General features: G+C 42.1%; 1 protein-coding gene across 1 annotated transcript in view; it reads left to right on the top strand.

The window, feature by feature from the left end:
* SPON1 (spondin 1) overlaps positions 1–23,499 on the top strand; it is a 261,366-nt gene that overhangs the window by 151,847 nt on the left and 86,020 nt on the right. The window contains exon 6 of the mRNA XM_079787932.1: positions 969–1,117. Within this exon, the coding sequence (XP_079644058.1) occupies positions 969–1,117 (149 nt within the window). The remainder of the gene's footprint in view (positions 1–968; positions 1,118–23,499) is intronic.

Below are 23,499 nucleotides of genomic sequence, written 5' to 3'. Positions count from 1 at the left end.
GGCACTTTAAAAAATCTCCAGGTTAAGATCTGTCTTGGTCCCACCCAGACCTTATTCTGCTTTCCTCTTGTGTGAATCATTAATTCCCACCTACATCCCACAACAATCATCCTCCTGCATGATCCTCACCAAACCACAGTGGACTGATCACTTCCTCATATGCCAACTGCCTTTGCATCCTTCAGCATAGCTAGCCTGCCTTCCCCAACCCCCATCCTGGGATGCACAGAAAAGCCAGCTAAAGGCAACATTGCTTATTCCCCAGAATTGTAAGCCTATTTCACACTCTACCCCTTTACTTTTTGCTCCTTGCTGACCTCCCCAGCTCTGCACTCCAATTTTGCTCCCTCTAATGCATTCTCTACACTGCTGCCTGGATGATTTATCTGAAATTCAAATGTGATCACATCATTCCCCTACTCAGAACCCTTCTGTGGTTTCAAACCCTTTCAAATGACATCCAGACTCCTGAAGTATTTAGAACAAAGCCATCCATGAGTAGGCTTCTTCCTGCCTCCCTGGCATTATTTCTTACCTCTTCCCTTGACAGTTTGTGACACAGCAATGCTAAATTACTTATGGTTCCCCAAACACACAGTGTTATTTAATGTTTCTTAGCCTGCCAGAAATAGTATTGCCTTTCTATTCTATCTTACACATTTGATCAGCCTTTAAAATTCTCTCAGCTGTTCCCTTCTCTGAAACCCTTCCAAATGGAAGTCATCATTCTGGGCTGCCTCTGTGTCTTATTCAGTCATCTACTGTTGCCCTGTCTGCATGTCCCCAAGACTTACTTGTTCATAGGGACTGTCTTACTCATCACTGCATAGCACAGGGCCTAGCACCAACCAGGTGCGTAGCCAGCTCTGGTTTAGTCATTGTCCAATTATACTTCCTCCCCATCATTAAAGGGCCTTGAGTTTGAGCCACAGCCACACTGATACCTGCATCCTGATTGGCTTTCCTAGGTCGGGCCAATCACTGGTCTGCGATCATTGGTGGATCCCACTCCAAGAATTACGTGCTGTGGGAGTACGGAGGATATGCCAGCGAAGGCGTCAAACAAGTTGCAGAATTGGGCTCGCCAGTAAAAATGGAGGAAGAAATTCGACAACAGGTAAGAAAAACAATCACAGAATAACCCAAAACCAGAAATGCTATCCAAGCATTCTTTAGATTTCTTTCCCAGGATCTCGAAATTGATAGTGCAATGTGCTGGAAAACTGGTACCCAGGAAGCAGAATCTATTTGCTGAATCTGGAAGGTCTGGGTTAGGCTGAGGACAGAGGCACCAATGCCCATCATGTTGTCCTCCTCTGACTGCGTTTGTGTTTTCTTTCGTTTGTGCTAAAAGCTGCTGCTGTGGCCACATTGTTGGGGCACCATCTCTGGTTTCCTGAGAGTCCATGTGGTGGCTTATGATTTGCTTACCATGATCTTTGAGAGGGTCAAGGAGCGACATCCTGGTTGTCTAAGCCAAAACTGCCATTTCCAAAGATAAACATTTGAGGTGTTTGGTAAATTAGGCAGGCATTAGTTCTAATCATTAGAGACTGAAGCATCTTTCAGGTACCATGTGCCATGTTATGTGGGTCTAAGAGCTGTACCATTATCTAGGTACCCACTCCTACCACTGAGAGACAAAGGAGAAATAACTTGTTCTGATGAGGGATCTTGGAAGAAGAGCTGTGTTTTGCTCTGGCCATTCATAGGCTGCCCTGTGGAGAGGAAATGGTCCAGCATTGGCCATCACTACCCACAAAACCCCTTTGGGCCAGAGAGAGAAAATGCAGGACACCCCAGAGACACTGGGCCCATGTCTCCCGATATGCATGTGCCCACAGAGCAGCAAAGGAAGCTGAGTGCAGCTGAGGTGCTTCCCCTGGAAGTCACACATCTGGACTCCTGGCCCCCGCACACCCTAAATTGAATGCAACAAAGGTCACCCTCACTCCTACTTTAATCCCCTGAGAAATCCTTTTGGACCAACGTCCCAAAATACCCAGAAATCAGCTTATGTTTCTTATGAATTCAATTTAAAGTCTTGTCTCCATTCTTGGGGGGAAAAATGTTCCTCTGACTCTGGCTGTCCTGCCTGGTACTGGCATCACTTATTCAGGCCGTAGCACAGCTACGCACATTGGCAAAGTCATGGCGGGCTCCTGTTGGTCCCAGTCTGTTCCACTTGTCATGGGGGGGGGGGGGCGGGAGGGAAGTCTCTTGTTTGGGATCCTGAGGATCCATCCATATTTCTAGTTCTCAGCGTTGGAATTGTGATACGCTGGCTTGTCAAGTTCTGTCACATGTTACAAATAATGGTTGAAATACTGAGGTTTGCAAATAAGTTATATCCAAGGCAAGGGCATCTTCATAATAATGCCAGTCTCACTTGTTCGCTATCTTGAGAGTTTTCTGGAAAAGAAGGAAGCATGTGTGAATGTGAGACACTGAGACCGTGTTGTGCTGGTGAACGTATCTGTCATGTGTCATAGCAGCAAAAAGGTTGATAACTGATGGACAGGGCCCTCAGCCTTAGAATGCCCCCCTTAGGAAAACATTCTTTGCTTGGTGTGTTCTTCGCCAGCACACCTGGGGTTGGCTTCTGTACCACACAGGCGATGCCTGCTTGTCCCAGCTGGCTAGTGTTTCTGACATTACGTCATAGTCATAAGTTTAATTGTGGATACTGCACATGTCGATAAAAATCCCACTTAGCACATCTCAGGGTCTATCACTGCCTTTCAGGTCCCCTGCGTACTAGACGTGTACCTTGAGCTCTCACTTCCAGTTTGAGAAGACAACAAATTGTCAGTTTTACAGATAAGGAAACTGAGGCAGTCAATAGCTAGAGAATACCAGAACTTGAACTCAAGTCTGTCTGGCTCCAAACCCTGTACATAGTACCAGATATTAAAGCTGCAGGGCCTTGTGAAAATGTCAGTTGCCTTGTTCAAAACTTGTTAAGATTTTCACGATGACGATGCTGTGAATTTCATAACTTGGGGCCTGAGAATCTGTGGGTCTCTCACCCACGACACTGGCCCTGCCCATCCACCTTCCCGGCCCCACACAACTGCCCAACAGAGAAACTCCTCTCGCCAGCCTCTGACATAAGCCTGTTTCCAGAGCTGCACTAACAATGCATCGAACTCCCAGCTCCTTAGAAAGTCAGTTGGATAGAGTGATTTTGGGGCCCCTTCACTTCCGAACACGTCATGGTTCTATCGTTCCTGCAAGCATCCAATTTATTATATTTTTATGTAAGTCAGGTAAGAAGCAACATAAAAAGGAGCAGAGGTGGGAATCCTCCTAGAATATAAACATGTCCCCTGAATAACTGGGAACTTGTTTGAACACATCTACAGACTAACACAGTGTTCTGAGCCTTTAATACTTTATAGCCTACCAATCACTCTATCAAAGAACCCGAGTCCAACCAGGATGAAAATAAAAAGCCCTTTCTTCCCAAGGAAGACATTTATATGCTTACCAGCCTTCTCGTATTATAGACTTAGCGCTCACTGCAAGTTTCAAGGGCATTAAAAATCACAGTAGATATTGTTGGAGGTAAATCTTATGCTAATGGCTTTTAAACAAATGAACAAACTAATAATCCCATTAGTAGTGGGAAACTGTGATAATATCATTGAGTATAAATTTTAATGTTAATGTAACTACAAAAACCAAGAAAATTCATAAAAACAGCAAGGCAGCCAACCAATAATTCTCATCAATGTTTCTCTCTCTCCCTTCCTCTCTAAAATCAATAAAAATACATTTTAAAAAAACTTACAGCAGCATTATTGGCAATAATGACATTAGTGGCTGGAGAAAGTGGGGGAAGGGCGCAGGGCACACTTCTTAGAGGGAGACGGAGGCAAATGCGCTCTGGTGGGCACTGTGCATTAGCCTGGCAGGTCACAAATGGGCAACGCAAGGCAGGTGGTGGCAGTAGGAAACGGTAGATCACATGTGTAGGTAGACCCGGGAACAGAAAGTGAGCTGACGTGTACTCATGGTAATGAAGATGTTACACTAAGACCATTTCTACTTCATCAAGTGCACATTTATGGCATGTGTACTGACTGTTTGGTTTTCTGCTGGCTGCTGGCCCAAATCTGGTGCCCTACTCACCATGTTATCCTTACTAGAAACCTAGGCATCATTCTCGATTCTCTCCCCTACCCCAACTTCTGCCTTCTCTCTTAAACTCATTCAGCCGATTCCCTCATCAGCACTGCCCCATCTAAGCCATGCTCATCTCTTGCCTAAATTCTCGCACTAGCCTCCCGATCTCCCTACCTCCAATCCTCTTCCTATTATGCATAGTAGATAGAGTTGGAAGAATATCTTATGCTGATGGCTTTCAAACAAATGAACAAACTAACAATCCTATTAGTAGTAGAAAATTGTAATAGTAGATATTAATCACAGTAGATATTGTTGGAGGTAAATCTCCAGGCCTCAGGCCACTTTATAAAAACATGAATCAGGTCCTGCCACACCCCCAATGAAGTGTATTAATTTACTTATTCAACAAATGTATTGAACACCTGCTAAATGCCAGTCTTTAGAGATGATGTGACAGTTCATTTCCTGCCTTCATGGCATCTACATTCTAACAGGGGAGACCAAGGAAAAAATAAGCAATTGTAAATTGTAAGTGAAAAGGAACAAGGGGTAACATAGAGGACCGTGGTAGAGAGGGACCTTTTTAGATAGGTGGTCAGGGGAGGTCTTCCTGAGGATCGGCCATGAAGCTGAGACCCCACAGAAAAGCAGAAGGAAGAGATTCTTCTAGATGGTGACAACAGCATGGGCAAAGGCCCTGCAGCAGAAACGGGCTTATTGTGCTTGAAGAACTAGGAGAAGGCTGGTGTGGCAAGAGGAATGATGGGGAGTGTGGCACAGCATGACATATTCACAGACTAGGTGGAGAGGCAGATACATAAGTAATTATTAAAAATTATAGTTTCTTGAGGGGCATCTCTCCGCATCAGATGGGGAACTGCAGACACTGGACTGTGACCGCTCTTGAACGTGCCATTTTCTGAATCCCCCAGGCTTCTCTGCTGTTTCCTCCCCTCTCCCAAGCAGGCGAGGTGTCCCCTGAAGGCAGGCACCTGTTGGCCTTCCTCACTGCCTCTAGTCATACTCATCCTACTGTTTCATTACGGTTACTTTTACCTCTTCAATTTTAAACATGCCTAATTGCCTCCTTTGGATTATTCTGTTATCTCAGGGTCTTCAGGACTAATCGAACTTGCTCTCTCTCTGCCCATCACTAGTTTCCTCATTTGGTTTTGGGTTGTTTGATCATGTCTAGTGGTGTTTTTCTTTTTTTCCAGTGAGAGTCTTCTGTGTCTCCTTGGGGTGACATTGTATCTTTGTCTTGTCCACCTGAGTTTTTATATCATTTATCAGTGGGGCATGCCCTACTGCATGGCCAGTATAAATATGGATTCTGCACGCCTACATGGGAGAGACTAGGGCTTCCGTTTTTTGAAAGTGAATTTTACTCACAGGTCTGGAGAGAGGGCAAGCTTCCTTGCCACCTTCCCTGGTGACTGATGGAGAGCTTTCTTGTATCCTGTTCATAAACAGGGTAGCTCTCAAATGTCCAGCTTGATGCAGGGATGTCTTCCTGCATCTCATCTCCCACAAGCTCAAGATCGGCCCCTCTCTCCTTGCATGGCTTTATGTATTCCCTCCACCTCTAGCCCATATCCTGGCCCACAGTCCAGACAGGTCACCATGTACCAGCTCCTGCTCATTGGTCTGGGGCAGATTTTCCTCCCCATTCCTGGCATCTAGACAATTTCTAAACGCAGTTAGGTATTGTTAAAATCTGTCTTGTTGTATTCTGTCTGGCATTTCTATGTTTGTAGAAAAAGGGAGAACCTTCTACATCAGCTCAGTCTTTCATGTTTGCAGATGCCCACCAAATATCTCCAGCACCTAATTCATTCTCATACCTAGTAGTTGCTCAACAAACATCCGAGTTGGTTAATCCACAAGCAAGCCATGAATGTCTCTTGCATAAAACCATGAGCTGTGAATGGCCATTCATTCATGAAAAAAAAATGCACTAGAATAAACACGCCAGCTTTTAGGTTTCTCTGGACTCAAGGCTTCCCTGTGAGAGGTCAGATCATGGTGCACCCTAACATAGGCATATCCTGTTTCATCTTCAGAAAGCCTTGCTTTGACAGATCGCGTAAGCCAGCCAATACGATGATTGTACCACCTATGGCCCAAGAATCAATAAACAAGCAAGTGTTCTTTTCTTTAAAGTTGAAGCAGTTTATAAGGCTTTGGAACTGGCAGAAAGGGTTTGAGATTTTTTTTTCTCATCTTTAAACAGTTAGAGATGATATATATGTCTACTAAACTTATTTTTCCTGATTCCCTAAACTTTTTATCACTTTTCTCTAATGAAAACCACTGCCTTATTTCTGATGTTTTCCATGGACTATAACATGCTGCCCCATCTGGTTGAGAAAGTCACACACACACACACACACACACACACACACACACACACCAGCTTTTACTTATTAAAATAAAGTTCTAGTCCAGCCAGTATGGCTCAGTGGTTGAGCATCGCCTGTGCACCTGAAGGTTGTAGGTTTGATTCCCAGTCGGGGCACATTCCTGGGTTGTGGGTTCAATCCCCGGTCGGGGCACATGCGGAGGCAACAATCTCTCTCTATCTTTTTCCCACTCCCCTTCCTCCCTCTCTAGAATCATAAATTAATAATAAAAAAGGCCTACAATACTTTCCAAGGCTTCTGCGAGTCAGATTGGATATAATTTTTTTAGGTTTGTCACCCTGCTGCACGCAGCCCCCAGGAGTGCCCATTTTATCTGTGTTACATTAACATCATTGTCCATCCTCCTTTGTTCTTCCCCATCTCATTCAAGGTTTAACTCCATGGAGTGCGTATAAGTGGGCACTTGTGTTTGATAGAAACAACATGATACTAGGAGTGGGGTAGGAAAGGAGTTAAAGACTCTCAGTCACAGACATGATACAGAAATTAGAACATCATTTGAAAGGTGTGATTTGAGTCACATGAAACCTCTTGTTTGCTTTCACTTGAGACTTCAAACAAATCAAAATCACAGTAGGACAAGCAGCCAAAGCAATTCAGTGATGCCTGTTCTTTCATAAAACTGGTCTGCCTCTTCCCAGCAGTTTCTGGCCTCCCCAGTTCTGCACCAGAGCATCACCAAGTCCTGGGAATTTTTCTGAGAATCTCTGTATGAGGGAAATGTGGGACAATTCTATTCAAAACTTATAGATTACTTAACTTACACAAGAATCTATTTTTACAGCAACTGAGCCAAAATATTGCAAACCGAAGGCAAATGTAAATGGGGAATAATTAATAAATTGCCTTAAGATGTAGAGGGCAGTTTGGCAATATCAATCAAAATAGTACATTTTCTTGTTTTATTGTAGCAAAACACATAACACAATATTTATCATCTTAATTGTTTGTAAGTGTACATTTATGTCGTGTTGAGTATATTTACATTGCTGTTTGTACGTTTTATTTATACCTCAACATAATAATTCTCTATTTAGGAATTTGTCTTCTGGAAATATTCTCACACAAAGGTGTATGAGGAAGGAGATTTATTATAACACTAGAGGCCCGGTGCACAACATTTGTTCCCGGGGCGGGGAGGGGGTGTCCCTCAGCCCAGCCTGCACCCTCTTGCAGTACAGGACCCCTCGGGGAATGTCCAACTGCTGCTGTGGAGGCAGGAGAGGCTCCCACCACCGCTGCTGCACTTGCCAGCCATGAACCCGGCTTCTGGATAAGCAGTGCTCCCCCTGTGGGAGAGCACTGACCACCAGGGGTCAGCTCCTGCGTTGAGCGTCTGCCCCTTTGTGGTCAGTGCACATCATAGCGACCGGTTGTGACACTGTTCGGTCAATTTGCTTATTAGGGTTTTATTATATAGGATTGCTTATAAAAATAAGAAATGGAAAGAAGAAATTTTATCAATAGGGGATTGGCTGCTTTTATATAGTTAAATGCCATGCAACTATTAAGAGGAATAAGGCAGATCTGTATATACTGAAAAGCAAAACAGTGCCCCTAGCTTTCTGCCATGTAGGGGAAAAAAAGGTAGGTGGGTGAAAGTCAAATGATTATGTGCACATATAAAATTTTATATGCAGAGAATGTTTCTATGAAATTGTCTCTAGACCAGGGGTTAGAACTGAAATGTGTGTCCACATTTCACCATCTGCCTTTTTGTACTATTTGTACATGTACAAGAATGTTATTTAAATAAACAAAGAAAACTTTGATAAGAAATGGAATACTACAAAAAGACCAATACCCCAAACTTAATTTGTAAACTTCAAGTGCTACCCCCAAAAAATACCAAATAAGTTTTTAATTACACAGACTAATTCTATGGAAGAGCTACATAGTCAAGAATAGTCAGAAAATGCCTTAAAGAGAATAATGATTTGGGGGAAGTAGGGAAGCGACTAGCTAAACCAGATATTAAAACTATACTCAATAAAACTGTGTGAAACTAGAGCATGAATAGATATAGTAATAGCCCCAACTTCATCTTAAATTAAGTATATGAAAAAAGTATAATTTCAATCGGTTGGGGGAAAATGGATTCTTTAATAAATGATAATGACACAACTGGAAGCCACAGGAAAACCAGTTTGCTTCATACCTCAATTCTTAAACCAAAATAAACTCCAAATATATAAAAGATTTAAATATTTTTAAATGAAGATGTAAAAGCATTAGAAGAAAACATGAGAGAATCATTTTTATAATCTAGAACAAAGTCCCTTCTAAGCATGTTACACAATCCAGCGGCCCTAAAAGAAAAGACTGATAAAAGTAAACTAAAAACAGTTTTTAATTGTGGGAAAGATTCTTCAAAGTTTTTAAAGATGAAGGACCAAGTGGGAGAAAATATTTGTAGCTCTTACCATCAATCACCAAAGGGCTAAGTTCTTTAGTATATAAAGAGCACTTATGTGTCAATTTTAAAAGACCAATAAACCAATAGAAAAAAAAATTATCAAATACATGGAAAGTTCTCAAAAAAAGAAATTAGATGGCTTTTAGATAGTTTAAAAGATGCTCAACTTTATTTACAATTACAGAAATGCAAATTCATTCACAGAGCTACAGTTGACAGCCGTAGGAAAACAGATACTTCAGTATGCCAATTGTGGCAGCACAGATGGATACAGCTTTGTGGAGGGCACATTTCTCTGACTCAGTCTTTGAGTGTTGACCCATGAATCATGGTTCGATTCCTGCTCAGGCCACATGCCCAGGTTTCCTGCTTGATCCCCAGTAGGGGGCATACAGGAGGCAGCCAATCAATGATTCTCTCATCTTTGATGTTTCTATCTCTCCCTCTCCCTTCCTCTCTGAAATCAATAAGAACATATTTTTAAAAATGAAAAAGAAAGTGAGCAGAGTATAGTGTGTTCCATTTGTGTTATCTTTTTGAAAACGTATGCATACATCTCTTGAAGGGTGCATAAGAATACGAATGGGGGTTGCCTCTGGGAAGGGGACTGAGAGGCTGTGGAATAGGAATGGGGGAGGGGGGCTTCCATGGTATTGCCTTTGGTGCCCTTCGAATGTTGTTCCATGTTTTTGCAGTATCTATTCAAAAACTGATTATTTCATAGTGGAAGTAAGCCAAACACCCAAGCTTGGGGATCTTTAAAAGACACCACATGAGGAAACGCGTTATGTGTTCTTGATGGAATGTTCTCATCCCAGTGACCAACAGAGCTGTCTAGACTCTGCTCATGGAGTCAGGCCAACATGGTGCCAGTGTGCCTGAAAACCCCCAGTTAGAACCTGGTCCCAGGGGCCAGGCTGGTCCGAGGCAAGGATTTATAATCCAGGTGGTCCAAAGCAGTTTGCTCAGGGAAGGCGTATGAATTGTGGCCAAGGAGGAAAGCCAAGGCAAAGTTGGTACCTGGCTAAGGTCTGAGGGGTTAGGCCACAAACAGGAAGAGCCTGGAAGTCCAGACAGCATGGGAATGGCTGAAAGGTGCCCAAAGGCCCTTCTGGTAGTTGGCAGCCACTTGGCCTAGGAAGGTCTGATGTCTTAAAGGATCAGAAAGGACTGGCCAGAACGTTCTCCAGAAAGGCCCCAGGAGTGATCACAACCACCCCCTCTCCACCTTCGAAACACCCAGGCAGTGTGTCTACCGGCTTTCAGTGTTTAATACCCGCGGAAGAGAGAACCTTGTCTGTGGATTGTCCCATATTCACGGGACTCTGGTGTGAGCTGCCCTTGGGAGTGTTACACAGAGTGTGGTCGGTGGGCTGGTGCCTGCCCACAGGCCATTTGCAACTAGTCCATGATGCGCTAAGTCCAGAAGTTAAGAATAGACACTTAGAAATGGCAATTTAACAATGTCCCTGAATCTAATAATAAAAATGTCAGAACTTGAATTTTACTTTTTCTTTTGTTTTTACTATTACACTTCAATTATATTTAACCAAAATACAGTCTGCAACAGATTTAGATATTTTTTAAATGATAGCAACGCACTGGTCTTTCACCTCAGAGTTGAGAAGCCCTGTTTTGGAGGCAAGGACCATTTCTGAGTCACGTCTTTATCCTCAGTATCTGAGTCAGGGTCTGAGGTACCATAGGTGTTAATACGTGTTTATCTAAAGTCACCACTGTCTGCTGTTTGTTTGCTTGTTTGTTTTAGATGAGAAAACGGGGGCTCAGGAAATATATGTGACTTGCCCAAATGCTAATGGCAGCACAGATCTGCAGCCTGGACTCCTGACTTCCAGTGCGTGGTTTCCTCTCTGCTGAAAGAGAAGAGGGATAGGCAGCCCTGAAAAATCTCACCCTGTATGCACTACCCCATTTACTGAAAAACTTACGTAGTTTTCACTGGGCTGCTTCTGAGACCGGTAGGAGCCAGACTTTCCAATGAATATTTGCCATCTAGTGGTAAAAAGGTGTATGCACTTAGTATAGATTTCATTCATTCATTCATTCATTCATTCATTCATTCATTCATGTGTCAAACACCATATTTGGGAAATCACTTGTCCTTAAGGGGCTGTTGATTTCTTGGGAAAATTTGTCATAGAAATAGGTGATTACAACACAGAGCAACCTGGACTAGGGGAGTCAAGTGCAACAGGGCTGACTGAGCACAGACAGAACTTTCCCCTGCCTCGGGAAGCTGAGGTTTCATGAGCTGCATATTAAACTCAATATTTTGATGCTCAAAAAAATATTAGCTCCTTTCTTGTCTTGCTCTTGCTGGACCATCAGGACCAGGGTAGCAGTTTATGTTGTCGCCTTCCTCATGTGAGGATGGACTCCCAAACAGAGCATGTTAGGATTGCAGCCAGTACATGCGCTTTGGCTACATGGGGTAGCTGCCTCAAGAGCTGTATCCCTCGGCACCACTACATTTGGTCTTCAGGTCTGTTTTGAGGATGGGTTGTTCATTCCGTACCTTGTGTCAGAGTGTCTCTGGAATGTCCCTCCTATCTATGCAGTTCCTTAGCTGTCTCATCCTGAAACTCTCCTAAAGGTAACCCTGACATTCCCCATGCAAACAAGTTCTTCCAGCCCATAGAAGAGACCCTCCATGGAGCCAAGAACCACCCACCCAGTGGCCCAGCTTGCCATCAGTGAGAGATGCACGGCATAAAGGGGTAGGGGATGGACCTGTAAAGGGAGGTAGGGGTCATCTCACCAATGACCTTGAATATCAGGCTGCAAAGATTACAAATAGACCAGTAGGAACAGGGCAGCCCTGAGCAGGGGAGTGACCAGAGACCAGGGCATTGGTTCAGTCAGCAGATAATTATTGACATGTATTGAATAAGATCAGTGTGGAAGACACATGACACCATCCCCCCAAATTGTAATGCACTCTTGACTCCCCTGCAACAACTTAAAATTCTTGTCTCAGAGGAGGAAAGAAATTAAACTGTCTCTGAAATTTCATAGTATATGAAATTAGCTACAGAAATTATAAAGCCATAAGTCACACTTCCAATGGTTCTATAACTGTGTAAACATAGCAATTTCTCTTTAGGATAGAAATATATAAACAAACCGAAGAAATAAGAACCCCGTCTCATGGAGAGAGATTCTGCTGCCTTCTCAAGTTCTGCCTCCACGTTATAACATCTCCCCTTGATGCCATGTGGGCAATAAAGCTTAGAAGGCCTGGCTTTGAGGACTAAGGAAAATGGAACAGCAAGAAATTTCAAGCTGCTGAGCTGTGCATGATGATAGAGTTTTGTATAAGGTTACACAGGAGTACTAACGAGAAAGTATCGGTGCCGTCTAACTCTATCTTGGATGAAGGACCTCACCAAGTCATGAGCTGAATTTTAAAGGATGAAGAAAGTTTGTAGGTAGACAAAAGGGAAAGGCACGCCAGGGGGCATGGAGGTGGGAAATACCTTCCTGAAACTGTAAGGGATGGGAGAGTGCTAGGAGATGGAGTAGGGCAGGACATACTCATTCACTCATTCTTTCCATCAACATTTCCTGTGCTCCTATTATAGGCCTTGCCCTGAGATAAGCCAGAAGGCATATAAAGGTGCATTAAGACAGATCTTACCTTGAAAGAGCTCAATTACTCAGCGTTCAGGTAGACAGAAAACCCAGAAAGCAGTAAAATGCCTTTGCTTCAGGAAAGGAAGGCCAATAGTTCTTTCAAAGTCTTGCTATCCTTTTTACAGCTTCCACTATTGTCTGCCCTGTTCCAGGCACTAGGATAGATTCCTTGCAGACTTACAGATTTCAAAGAATCTTAACAACAACCCTGTAAAGGTGGTTATTATTGATTTCATTTACCCGGGGAGAAAACCAAAGTCCAGAAAAGTTAGGTAACTAGTCCAAGGTCGCACAGCTAATAATTTCAGTAGCACTGGAATTTGAGTTCTTTCTTTTTCTTTGGCTCTTTACTTCTCCTCCGTGCTGGCTCTCCATCCCTAGAAGAGCTTTCCTTCCCCCATGTACATCGATCCAAATTCCACCCAGCCTCCCATAGCCCACCCTGTCATGATGCCTTTCCTGGTCCTCCAAATGCACACTGTTTCTGCCTTCTTGGATCTTCCAGAGCATCTTGTATCCCTCTTGGCTCATTTCCTGCCCTGTATTATGAATGTCTGCATCTGCCTCTGGAAGAAAGCACCCAACGTGTCAGTCTGAGCCGGGCTGTGCCCTGAACCCATCCCTTCCTCTCCCCAGTGGAGCTTTGCATATGACTCATCATACAAGGATTAAGTGTCTGTTGAGTTCAGTTGAACACTTTAGCCCTCAGTTCCGTGACAGAGGACTGCTTTAGCCAAGTCATCCGTTCCACCTCCTTTGTGCCCATACCTAGCATCATTTTTCCAAACTACAGTCTGTTTCCCAGTGGGCTCCAGTTACAGTATTTCTTAATTTATCTTCCCATTCAAAAGCAAAATGACTGCTTTGTTAATCAATGGGGAAAGAAAATCAAAAGCCTATTAACTGGCAAGCCAATGGCATTCCCAGGGCATTGATCCATCTGTGTTATGGGCAGCATGTTCATTGATAGCTGCAGTTCCTGAGAGCAGTTCTCTAGGGTATCAGTGGGGGAACTGGAATCTTTTTCGAAATAGCCTTTAAGTGCATAGAAGCATGTCAGATCCTTATTGGGATTTTTTTGGCGGGGAGACTATTTGCTTGTCAGTATTAAGTATTTCCTATGATTTATGCATGCATTTAACCAAGAAGCACTGACAGGTATGTATGTGTGATCTGGAGCAAAATTAATTTATTCTTTAAAATTTAATGAACTCCTTGCAGAATGTATTCAAGAATCAGTGCAAATATAGCAGGTATACTCATCTAGTTGCTGAACTGGGATCATGACTGCAAACATCGTTGGGTCTTTTAATATGAGGTTTTTCTCTCTACTAATGTCCAAAATGTTTTCTTTCTGAAATGGATTTGGTGATCATTTAAAACTCATCTTTCTGAATTATCTACATTAAGATTAGTGACCCCCAAATGTGAGAAAATATATATACCAAGTACATATAATATCCAAACCTATCACAAAGAAGGGGGTCAAAGGTTACTCCAAAGTCCTCCAGGTTAGGGCATATGACAACAGCAGTATTTGTTGCAGTGGAGGTGTCTGGCCTGGGGTAGGGCTTTATTTTATTATTCCAATCTCCATTGGCTTATTAGTTTTACAGTCTCCACTACATGCATTCTTTTTCAACATGCATCCTGACTTACTAGAGTTTAATATACTAACATCTAAGATACTTTTACTACATCCAGGACAATGCAAGGACCTTAGAACACTTTAATTTTCCTCACCTCACTAACACCTTAAGTCTTATTGTTGCCAAATCATTAACTTTTACAAATTTTAGCCTACAAGACATTATTAGTATCGTTTTGTGCAGTCAATATTCCTTTAGCATTACCCATATACTTAGTCTTTCTGTTGCTCTTCCTTCCTGTGCATTTCTATTTTCCTTCAGGGACCATCTCCTTCTACCTAAAGAACTCCTTTAGCATTGCTCCTAGTGAGAATTTTCAGGCAAAAATTCGCTCAGTCTTTATTTGTCTGAAAATGTCTTTATTTTGCCTTCACTCTTGAAGGATTTTTTAAAAATAAGCTGGCAATTATTTTCTCTCAGTATTTTACAGACCTCATCATGCCTCTGTCTCTGGCTTTCATCATTTCCTTGAGAAGTCACATGTCAACCTGACTTGCTCTTTTGAAGATAACATGTCTTTTTCTAGAGCTGCTTTTAAGATTCAGTCTTTGTCTTTGGTTTTCAGCAGTTTCATTACATGCTTAGCTGTGGTTTTGTTTTTATTTCTTTATTCACTGTGGGGCTTGTAGCACTTCTTGAATCCACAGCCTGATACTTTTGTCAATTTTGGACAATTTGGGCCATTATTTCTTCAAAGTTTGGTTCTGCCTCAGTTTTCTCTCTCCTCTCCTTCTGGGACTCCAATTGCGCATATATTAAATTTTACCGTCATTTCTCATGTTTTTCATGCTTTCTTTTCTATATTCTCCATCATTTTTCCCTCCAGGCTTTAATCTGGATATGCCCTAATTCTCTCTTTTGCTGGTCTTAGTTCTTAATTCCAGTTATATTTATCAGTTCTAGAATTTCCATTTGATTCTTTTCTACAAATTCCAGTTTGTTGCTAAAAGTCTACATTTTGATCCTATTTCTTTGAACATATTAATCACAGTTTTTGTTTAAGTCCAGGTTTGAGACCTATATCTGGACCATCTGTGGGAGTGTTTCTAGTATATTTTCCCCTTGGGCCAGTTTTATGGTATGTCTGCTAATTTTGTATTGAATTCCAGACATCATATTTGAAAAATTGTGAAAGCTCTGGATGACCCTATCTTCATTCACAGAGCATCTACTTCTCACAGGCAGTTAGAAGTGGGAAGATCGCTTTAATTAAATGTTGGGTTGGGCTGTTTTGCAGCTGAATGTCAGGCTTTGTGAGAGCTGTTTTATTTATGGCTCACCCTTACACCAAAGGTGCAGCTATTCTGGGTCCTAACTGAAAGCCTAGGGAGCTTACCAGTGTCTCCCCTCCTCATGATTTCTGACTTCCAATTAATCTTCTCAAACTTTGAGGCTGCTGAAAACTCTCTTTGGCCTCTTAGCTACTAATTTCTACTCAAATTTGCGAACTCTCTATCCTGTGACTCTTACAAATCAGCAATTGCCTCAAGAGGAAAAGCATTGCCAAGTTGGACTCACTTCTCGGTCCTTCCTTTCTCTTCAGGATTTTAGCCCGAGTCATTTGCTCTCCCGAGTCCTGTGAGACTGCCAAAAGCTATGCTCAGCTTCTAGTTTCTTATGTATGGCTGATGAAAAATCCAATGCCTAAAGGGGAACGCCGCTCAGAATATCTGACTCACTTCTATGCATTTCCCATCTCTCTAGGATCTTGGCCTTCAAGTTCTGGCTGCATTGAGAGTTCTCCAATGCTTTGAACCAAGTTGTTTTGTTTTATCCATCTTTTACAGCAGTTCTTGGTAGGTTTTTGGTCTGACACAAGCTAGTTCATCATTGTTGGAGGTGAAACTAGGATCTCTTCTTTAAGCATTTGGGTTCTTCTCCCGACATACAGCTGTGTCTCCAACATCATTCTGATCCTTTGTCTTAAAACCCAACTCCATTTCCTGGTATCAGTACTAATCATGTGGAGAACTCTGTCTTTCTATCTGCAATTGTTCAAAGCTCCCCCCTTAAGTTATATTTGTTGTGTTTATATTTGCTGTTTGTTTCCATTTCTAATTTATATTGGAAGATACAGCATTACCCCAGATGTGACTTTCTTCAATGTAAGTGCCTTGGCAAAATTCTGCAGTGGAGAAGGGGCTTATAATGCTCTGGGACTTTTCCTGGCAGGCTTTCCTCTGCATGGAAGTCTCTCTTCTGCTAATCAAAGCACTCTTATTCTGTGTCCTGCTTCTCACTCACATGAGCCCACTGCAAAGGAATCACCTGCCCCTGAGTTTGAACTCAACCTATATTAGAACTTTGCTTTCTGACTTATTAATGGCCAGTGCATGTGAATGACAAATTTACTATCTATGTCATAATAAATGCTAATAAAATTTGGTTTTGATTTTTCCAAATACTCAAACCCTTTAAAAAATTTTAACCTCAATGGATTTAAAGTAAACGATATTAAAATTAACTAATTAAAAATAAGGAATTAACTGTAGTCAACTAGTAAGACTCTGATTGATTCTAAGATATCATGAAATTGTGCCACTTTTTTCAGTGTTTGAGGCATTAGAGATGAATCAGACATTATAAAAGAATTCCTGGATGCCTTAGAAAATGAATTAAATTAAAATAATAAAGAGTTTGCTAAATATATAAAATGAACTATATTGGTTATATATTGAGCATGAATCAGTGTGTAGATAGAACTGTTTAATGTGGTAGATGAGCTGAAATCCAACTCAACTGGGAGCAGCAGTGAACACTGTAACCTAAAACAGAATTGCTAAAGCAAGGAATCATAAAAAGTAATACGTGAGTATGTCAAATACAAAACACTCCAAAAATTCACCATCCCTGATTTCTACTTTAGGCTTCTTGAAAGTGGATCTAGTACTTCAAGATACTTGCAAAGCAGTCTGAGTGCAGAAACACTGATTTTTACAAAACTTTCCCCAATCCTTGACAGTTATCCTGTTCTTGCCTATATGCAATACGTCCTTATTGGGTCCTTTCAAAGCCATCACCTCCTTTTTCTCACTCATCACTCATTCATTTAAAAAATTAGTCCTAGCTGGTTTGGCTCAGTGGATAGAGTGTCAACCAGCAGACTGGAAGGGTCCCAGGTTCGATTCTGGTTAAGGGCACATGCCCAGGTTGTGGGCTCCATCCCCAGTAGGGGACGTGCAACAGGCAGCCAATCAATGATTTTCTCTCATCGTTGATATTTCTATCTCTCTCCCTCTCCCTTCCTCTCTCTAAAATTAATAAAAACATTCTTTTAAAATTAAATTGCGTAAAGACAGTATAAGAATTGCTGACATCAAGAAATTTGGGGACATACACAACTAATTCTTAGCAAACATACAACTCTCCTGTAAGAGCATTAATGTGCTTCTGTAGCCAAGAATAGCACACGGCTGGAGCATTCAGCATGGAGTGGGCTCTGTCAGCATTTACTAGAGAGGAATGACAAGCATTGGTCAGACCTGCAAGGAGGTTAAATGGCAGATAGTCAAGAATGCTTCTACAGTGCTACTGATGAGTACAGTACATTTTGCTCAGGCTGGGTTAAATCTTGTCTATTTGAAGTCACCTTCCTTGCCACCATTCCTCTTACCCTTTATATTCATTCACTGGCATGATTTCAGAATGACTGAAAACAGCTCCTTCCCCAATCTGTAATATTACCTAATTTTACTGATAATAACAGTGAACTTTTGTGTGTGTTACTAAGTGCCAGACTGCTAAACACTTTACATGAATCATCTCATTGAATCTTTAGAACCCTATGAATTAATACTATTATTGTCTTTGTTTTATGCTTGAGGAAATTGAGACTCAGAAGAGTGGAATGATTTGCCCAAAGGTTTATAGATAGTTATGGTAGATTCAGAATTTAAGACCAGGTCATCAAAATTCAGAACTCACTTTTTCCCCAACACACTTAACTGCATCCTTCGTCATGGAACTTGGAAGTTGGTGGTGAGGTCCTTCCTGTTTCTCAGACTGTGGTCAACTCCCCACATTGCCATTTTTCCTTTTTCTTTTTCTTTTTCTTTTTTTTTTTTGCTCTGGTCAGCATCTATCAACTCTGCCCACTTTCCTTTTCTTTAAGAATTGATGTTTTTCCTCTCTCTCATTCTCCAAATTCTCCCTGACCCCCCAAACCTGGCAAAGTGCAGGGTTCCAACATCCTACATTACATGCAGTGTATCATATATACTAAGTTGCATACCTATTCCTAATTGACATAGGTAAGAATTTCAACCATATTTCAGAAACTGAATGACTTGTTTCTTGTTTCCTTTCAAGGTCATTGTCATGTGAAGTATATTTACCTCAAGGATTCTCTGACTTTTTCTTTACTACACTGTCTTAAAACACACATATTTTGGTCTCAAGTGACCGAGGAAAAGTCATTTGTTCTCATAGGTTACGTTCTACGTGCACTTCTTCAATTAAATGAGAGTTTAGAAGTCAGAAACAACACAGAATCCTACACAAACTTGCTCTGATCTTACAACCAATCCCTACCTTCACCCCACTGTTGGGTCAAGAAATGAAATCAGCCTGTTTTATTTTTATTTTTCTTTGGATTCAATGGTTACATACCCTTTAAGGAAATGAGAATAAATATTTCCAAGACTGTACCATCATACACAAGAACTCAGTAATAAATACAATAAATGCCTAAATAAATCATGGCTAGAGTTGGTAACCATTCATAAAATTCCTGTAAAGAAGCACTAACGTGTCAATCCACATGATGCCCCAGCCCCATTTTAAGTTAAGTGAATTACACAGCCCTCTTTTATCCAGCGCCTCTACTATTGTGGCAAGTGTCTGGTTCATCTTATCCCACCACTATATAGATTTTAATTGTAACTGCTGCAGCAGACACCTTGAGATGCATTTCCTATAGAGACCATGGCTGCCTGCTAAACTGGCCCAATGATGATTAATTTCAATGATTTGATTCACTGTGGAAGAGGAGGGCCACTTCCATTTTAATTACATCTGCAAGAGGGCAACACTTTGACTCCAGCTCATTGTCCTGAAAGAAAAGACCTCCTGAAAGGAAAATAAAATCCAGGGTGTGGTGGTCTCTACTTGTGCAGATCTCCTTTTCACAGTTTATTGCACCACAACTGTCAGCTCCATATTGGGAAATACTGGAAAGCCACTGGGATTTGCAAGCAGATTGGAACCCATGAAGAAAGCATTATTCAGCTTATTTTTGTTTATTTTACATGGGCAATTAAAATGCATTGAGTGGTTAAGATGAGATTTGCAGATGTTTTGCATAAAAAGGTCAAGAATAATGAACTCTGACATGCAGATGTACTTATTTATTGTCCCACAGAGACAGAGCCAAAGACATTTTTGGGGTTTTCCAGAACACTCCATATTCATTCGTGCCCTTGGATGCTGCTGGCACATGCTGTTCCCTTCCCTCTCCTTTTCCTTTTGGATAAATGGCATCTTTCTGCAAAGCCCAGTTCAATTGCTGCTTCCTCTGCCCTACGCAGAAGACCTTAGATGAGACATATCTGACTGGGAATGCCAGTGCTGTGTTGGCCTTGGGCAAGTTACTTTGGTCTCTGAGGCCCAGCATCCTCATGTGTACTAGCACATGGGAGGAGAATTAGCAGTCTCCTAGGTCATAGTTGTTATGCATAGTAAATGAGATACTTTATATAAAGCACTCAAGATGATGCCCGCTCATAAAAGGGGCATTGTGGGTATAATTTACTTTGTCTTTTGGCACTTCCAACAGTAGCATTTTTTAAAATCTTCTTTATGATGCTAATTGATAAACAAGTTAGAAAACAAGGATTCAAATTATTCTTTGTTTTTTTCTCCTCCCCCTACCCAAGTAAAAAGCATGATCAAGTTTAATTGTCTCTACCTTCTCTTTTATTTATTTTTTAAAATGTATTTTTATTGATTTCAGAGATGGAGAGAGAGGGAGTAAGAGATAGAAACATCAATGATGAGAGAGAATCATCCATCAGCTGCCTCCTGCATACCCCCTATTGGGGATCGAGCACTCAACCTGGACATGTGCCTGACCGGGAATCGAACTGTGATCTCCTGATTCATAGGTCAATGCTCAAACACGAGCCACATCAGTTGGGCTATCTCCTCTTTTAGATCTATTCACTCCTCTTGGTCCTTACTACTGCCTTGATTAATACATGGTTTTTTTCATCCCTTGCCTCAATTAATGCCATAGTCTCTTTACAGATCTGCCTGCCTTCCATCTGACCCCTTCCATTGCATCTCCTTGAGGCTTCCACAGTGAGCTTTCCTGTCTCTCCCCTGTAAGTTAATTAACCATCCTAGTTTTCTCAGGACTGAAGATGTTCCCTGGATGTGGGACTTTGGGTTTTAAAATCAAGACTGTCCTGGGTAAACCAGGATGAGTTGTTTACCCTACATTTCCTGCTTAAAATTTTTCAGTGGCTTCACAAAGATTCCAAAATACACTTACCACATTAATCAGTGTAATCCAGTCCCGCCTTCCCCCCTACCTTCATCTTCACCACACCCTCCTTCAACACACAAACACACACACACCCTTTGCTTCAGCAATACTGAAACATCTTCCACAGATGTTTCACACTCTTTCCCAACCCTTTTCTGTCTTTTCCCCAGCAGTTCTTCTTACTTGTACTGTCCATTCCCCTACTCATTTCATCTGGTAACTCCTTCAGATCCTCACACATCATCTGGACTAAGAGGTCTCCCCATTGCAGCTGCTGTATATAATGCTCCTCCACTGTGTTCCCATAGTGCCCTGGTTTTGCTTGGACCTGACATCTATGGTCTGTATGCCCTAACAGACTGAGAGGTCCTGAGGATAGGGACTGTGTCCTCTCTTTGTAACTTCAGGCACTGTCACATTGTAAGTGCTCAGTGCTGAAGGAACAAATGAGCTGTTCACATTTGTCTCCCCACCCAGACTGTGTGAACTTTGCAAAGGCAGAAAGGACAAGTCTTGATATTATTTGATTTTTTTTTCTTCCCCAGCAACCTGGTACCCAACAGGGTTCAAATAATATGTAGAATCAATCTATGAATGAATGAATGAATGAATGAATGAAATATTTCTTTAGTTATGAGCCAGACGATGAACTTTCATGGTGAAATAAACTTCCCTTCAGTTTGTCCCCTCCCCCTAGCCATATGCCCTGGGCAAGGTATCAGTTGTCATACATGGTACCCATGCTGGCCCCATGCTTGCCCCAAGGTAGGTCTCAGCAGTAAATCACTGGGGTCATGACCTCTTCTATAGACACAAACTCCAGAAGAAAAAGGGTTTCTGTTCAAAGGCTGATTTCATATCTGAGAAAATTCTCAACTAGACTCCCTACACAATTGAGTGTAAAGGCCATGAGCACATGGGGAAGAAAGCTACACCAGATGGATTTCCCACTACAAAGAGATGAAATATGTGTCATTTCCACCTCTGTAGTGGTTTAGTCTTTTTGGAGCTCAGCATTAAACAGCTGGGAGCCTCTTTTGACAATGCAGATTCCACTGCTGATGGCAGAAATCAGGCAGTAGTCAGGTCCCATCCATTTCCTCCAACCACCTTCCCAGACAGTAAGTGATAACTTTTTCCCCTCTGAAAGTTTAATGGCAAGTTGAGTAGAAAGCTTAGCAGGGAATAAGACCTCAAGGGGTTTGGCAGCATAAAGAAAATGAGCGCAGATTGGAACATGAGTGATTGTTCTTGGAAGTAAATGCAGAGAGTGGAGAGGACCAAGGGCCTTGAGGTCACATGAACCTGGGATCAAGACCTCGCCCTTCTGTGCACATGCTGGGTGACCTCTGTTTTCTAATTTCTACAATGAGAAGAATAACAAAACCCACTTGGCACAGGGCATGTTCAGTACATGTTAGCTCTCTTCCCACTCTTGACGCTTATTGTATTTGCTAAAATTATACTTTTGGTCTGGCAAAGGATATTTTTCCTCTAATTTGTAAGTTTCTTTATAATGATAGCTAGAGGCCTGGTGCACAAAATTTGTGCACTGGGGGTTGGCCTGTCCCTCAGCCCAGCCTGCACCCTCTTCAATCTGGAACCCCTGGGGGGATGTCCGACTGCTGGTTTAGGCCTGATATCACCCCTAACTGCTCTCCCCTGTGGCCTGGTTGCTCCCAACTGCCCTCCCCTGAAGGCCTGGTCCCCCCCAACTCCCCTCCCTGCTGGCCTGGTCACCCCCAATTGCCCTCCCCTGCCAGCCATCTTGTGGTGGCCATCTTGTGACCACATGGGGGTGGCCATCTTATGCGAGGGCATGATGGTCAATTTGCATATTTCCTCTTTATTATATAGGATTCTCATAGAGACTGTTTTCAATGAAATCAAATTTAAATGTATGGGGTTTTTTTAAGTCACTCACTTTTGAATAGAAGGACAATAGTATGTTGAACAGGAAAAAATTAGAACAGTCAAGGGGTGTCTGGGAAATGCAATAGTTCTAGCCATGTGCTGCTGGGGCTGACCAGCAGCCCCTGAGCGACAGATGAATGGATTACTCCAACACAACTGTTTGTTGTGAAAGGGAGGGCTAAGGGGCTGCCTGGCTAGAGGAACCAGATAGCCTCAATTGCCTGCCTCATGAGGCTTTTACTGTAACAGCTGTTTGAGATAAAGTTTACCTTTTAGATACAATCAGCAGGGTAAGTAATATTGGGAGGACACATGTGATTGTGATGTCTTTTAAGCAAGGACACCCAAAAGATTAAGCATAAGGATTCCAGTAAACACCTTGGGGTCTGCTCATGCACAGACCTGTTTGGAAAGGTCAAGGAAGAATTAGGGGCACTGCCTTCGGCACTCCCCTCAGTCAGAATTCCGATAAACAGGGCAGGCAGCCTTCCACACACTTCCCTTTTCTCAGAATGTCCTCCTTACAAACTTTCCAACCAAGTCTCATGTGCTCCACAACAAAGTGCCAACCACGAAAGCTAAAAAATGGTGGTTATAAGTTACTGTGAATCTCAGGAAAGGTCTGGAAACACCTATGCTCTTATTTAACTCTTGTACTTCTACTCCTAAGTCTCTAACAGCCTTAAACTCTCTTATATACCCTTGGTGTCTGTCCTTATTTCCATACAAGATTGTTTCTGACAGTTATTCACTCACCTTCCAAGTTCTCTAATCTTTTCTAATTACAGTTCAATAGGCATGTATGAAGGGAACTTACTCACTTTCAAG

This window comes from Cnephaeus nilssonii (assembly GCF_951640355.1).
Source record: "Cnephaeus nilssonii genome assembly, chromosome: 13".
In the NCBI taxonomy this organism is placed as follows: domain Eukaryota; kingdom Metazoa; phylum Chordata; class Mammalia; order Chiroptera; family Vespertilionidae; genus Cnephaeus; species Cnephaeus nilssonii.
The sequence above is the reverse complement of the archived record's forward strand: the minus strand, read 5'-3'. Positions and strand labels throughout refer to the sequence as shown.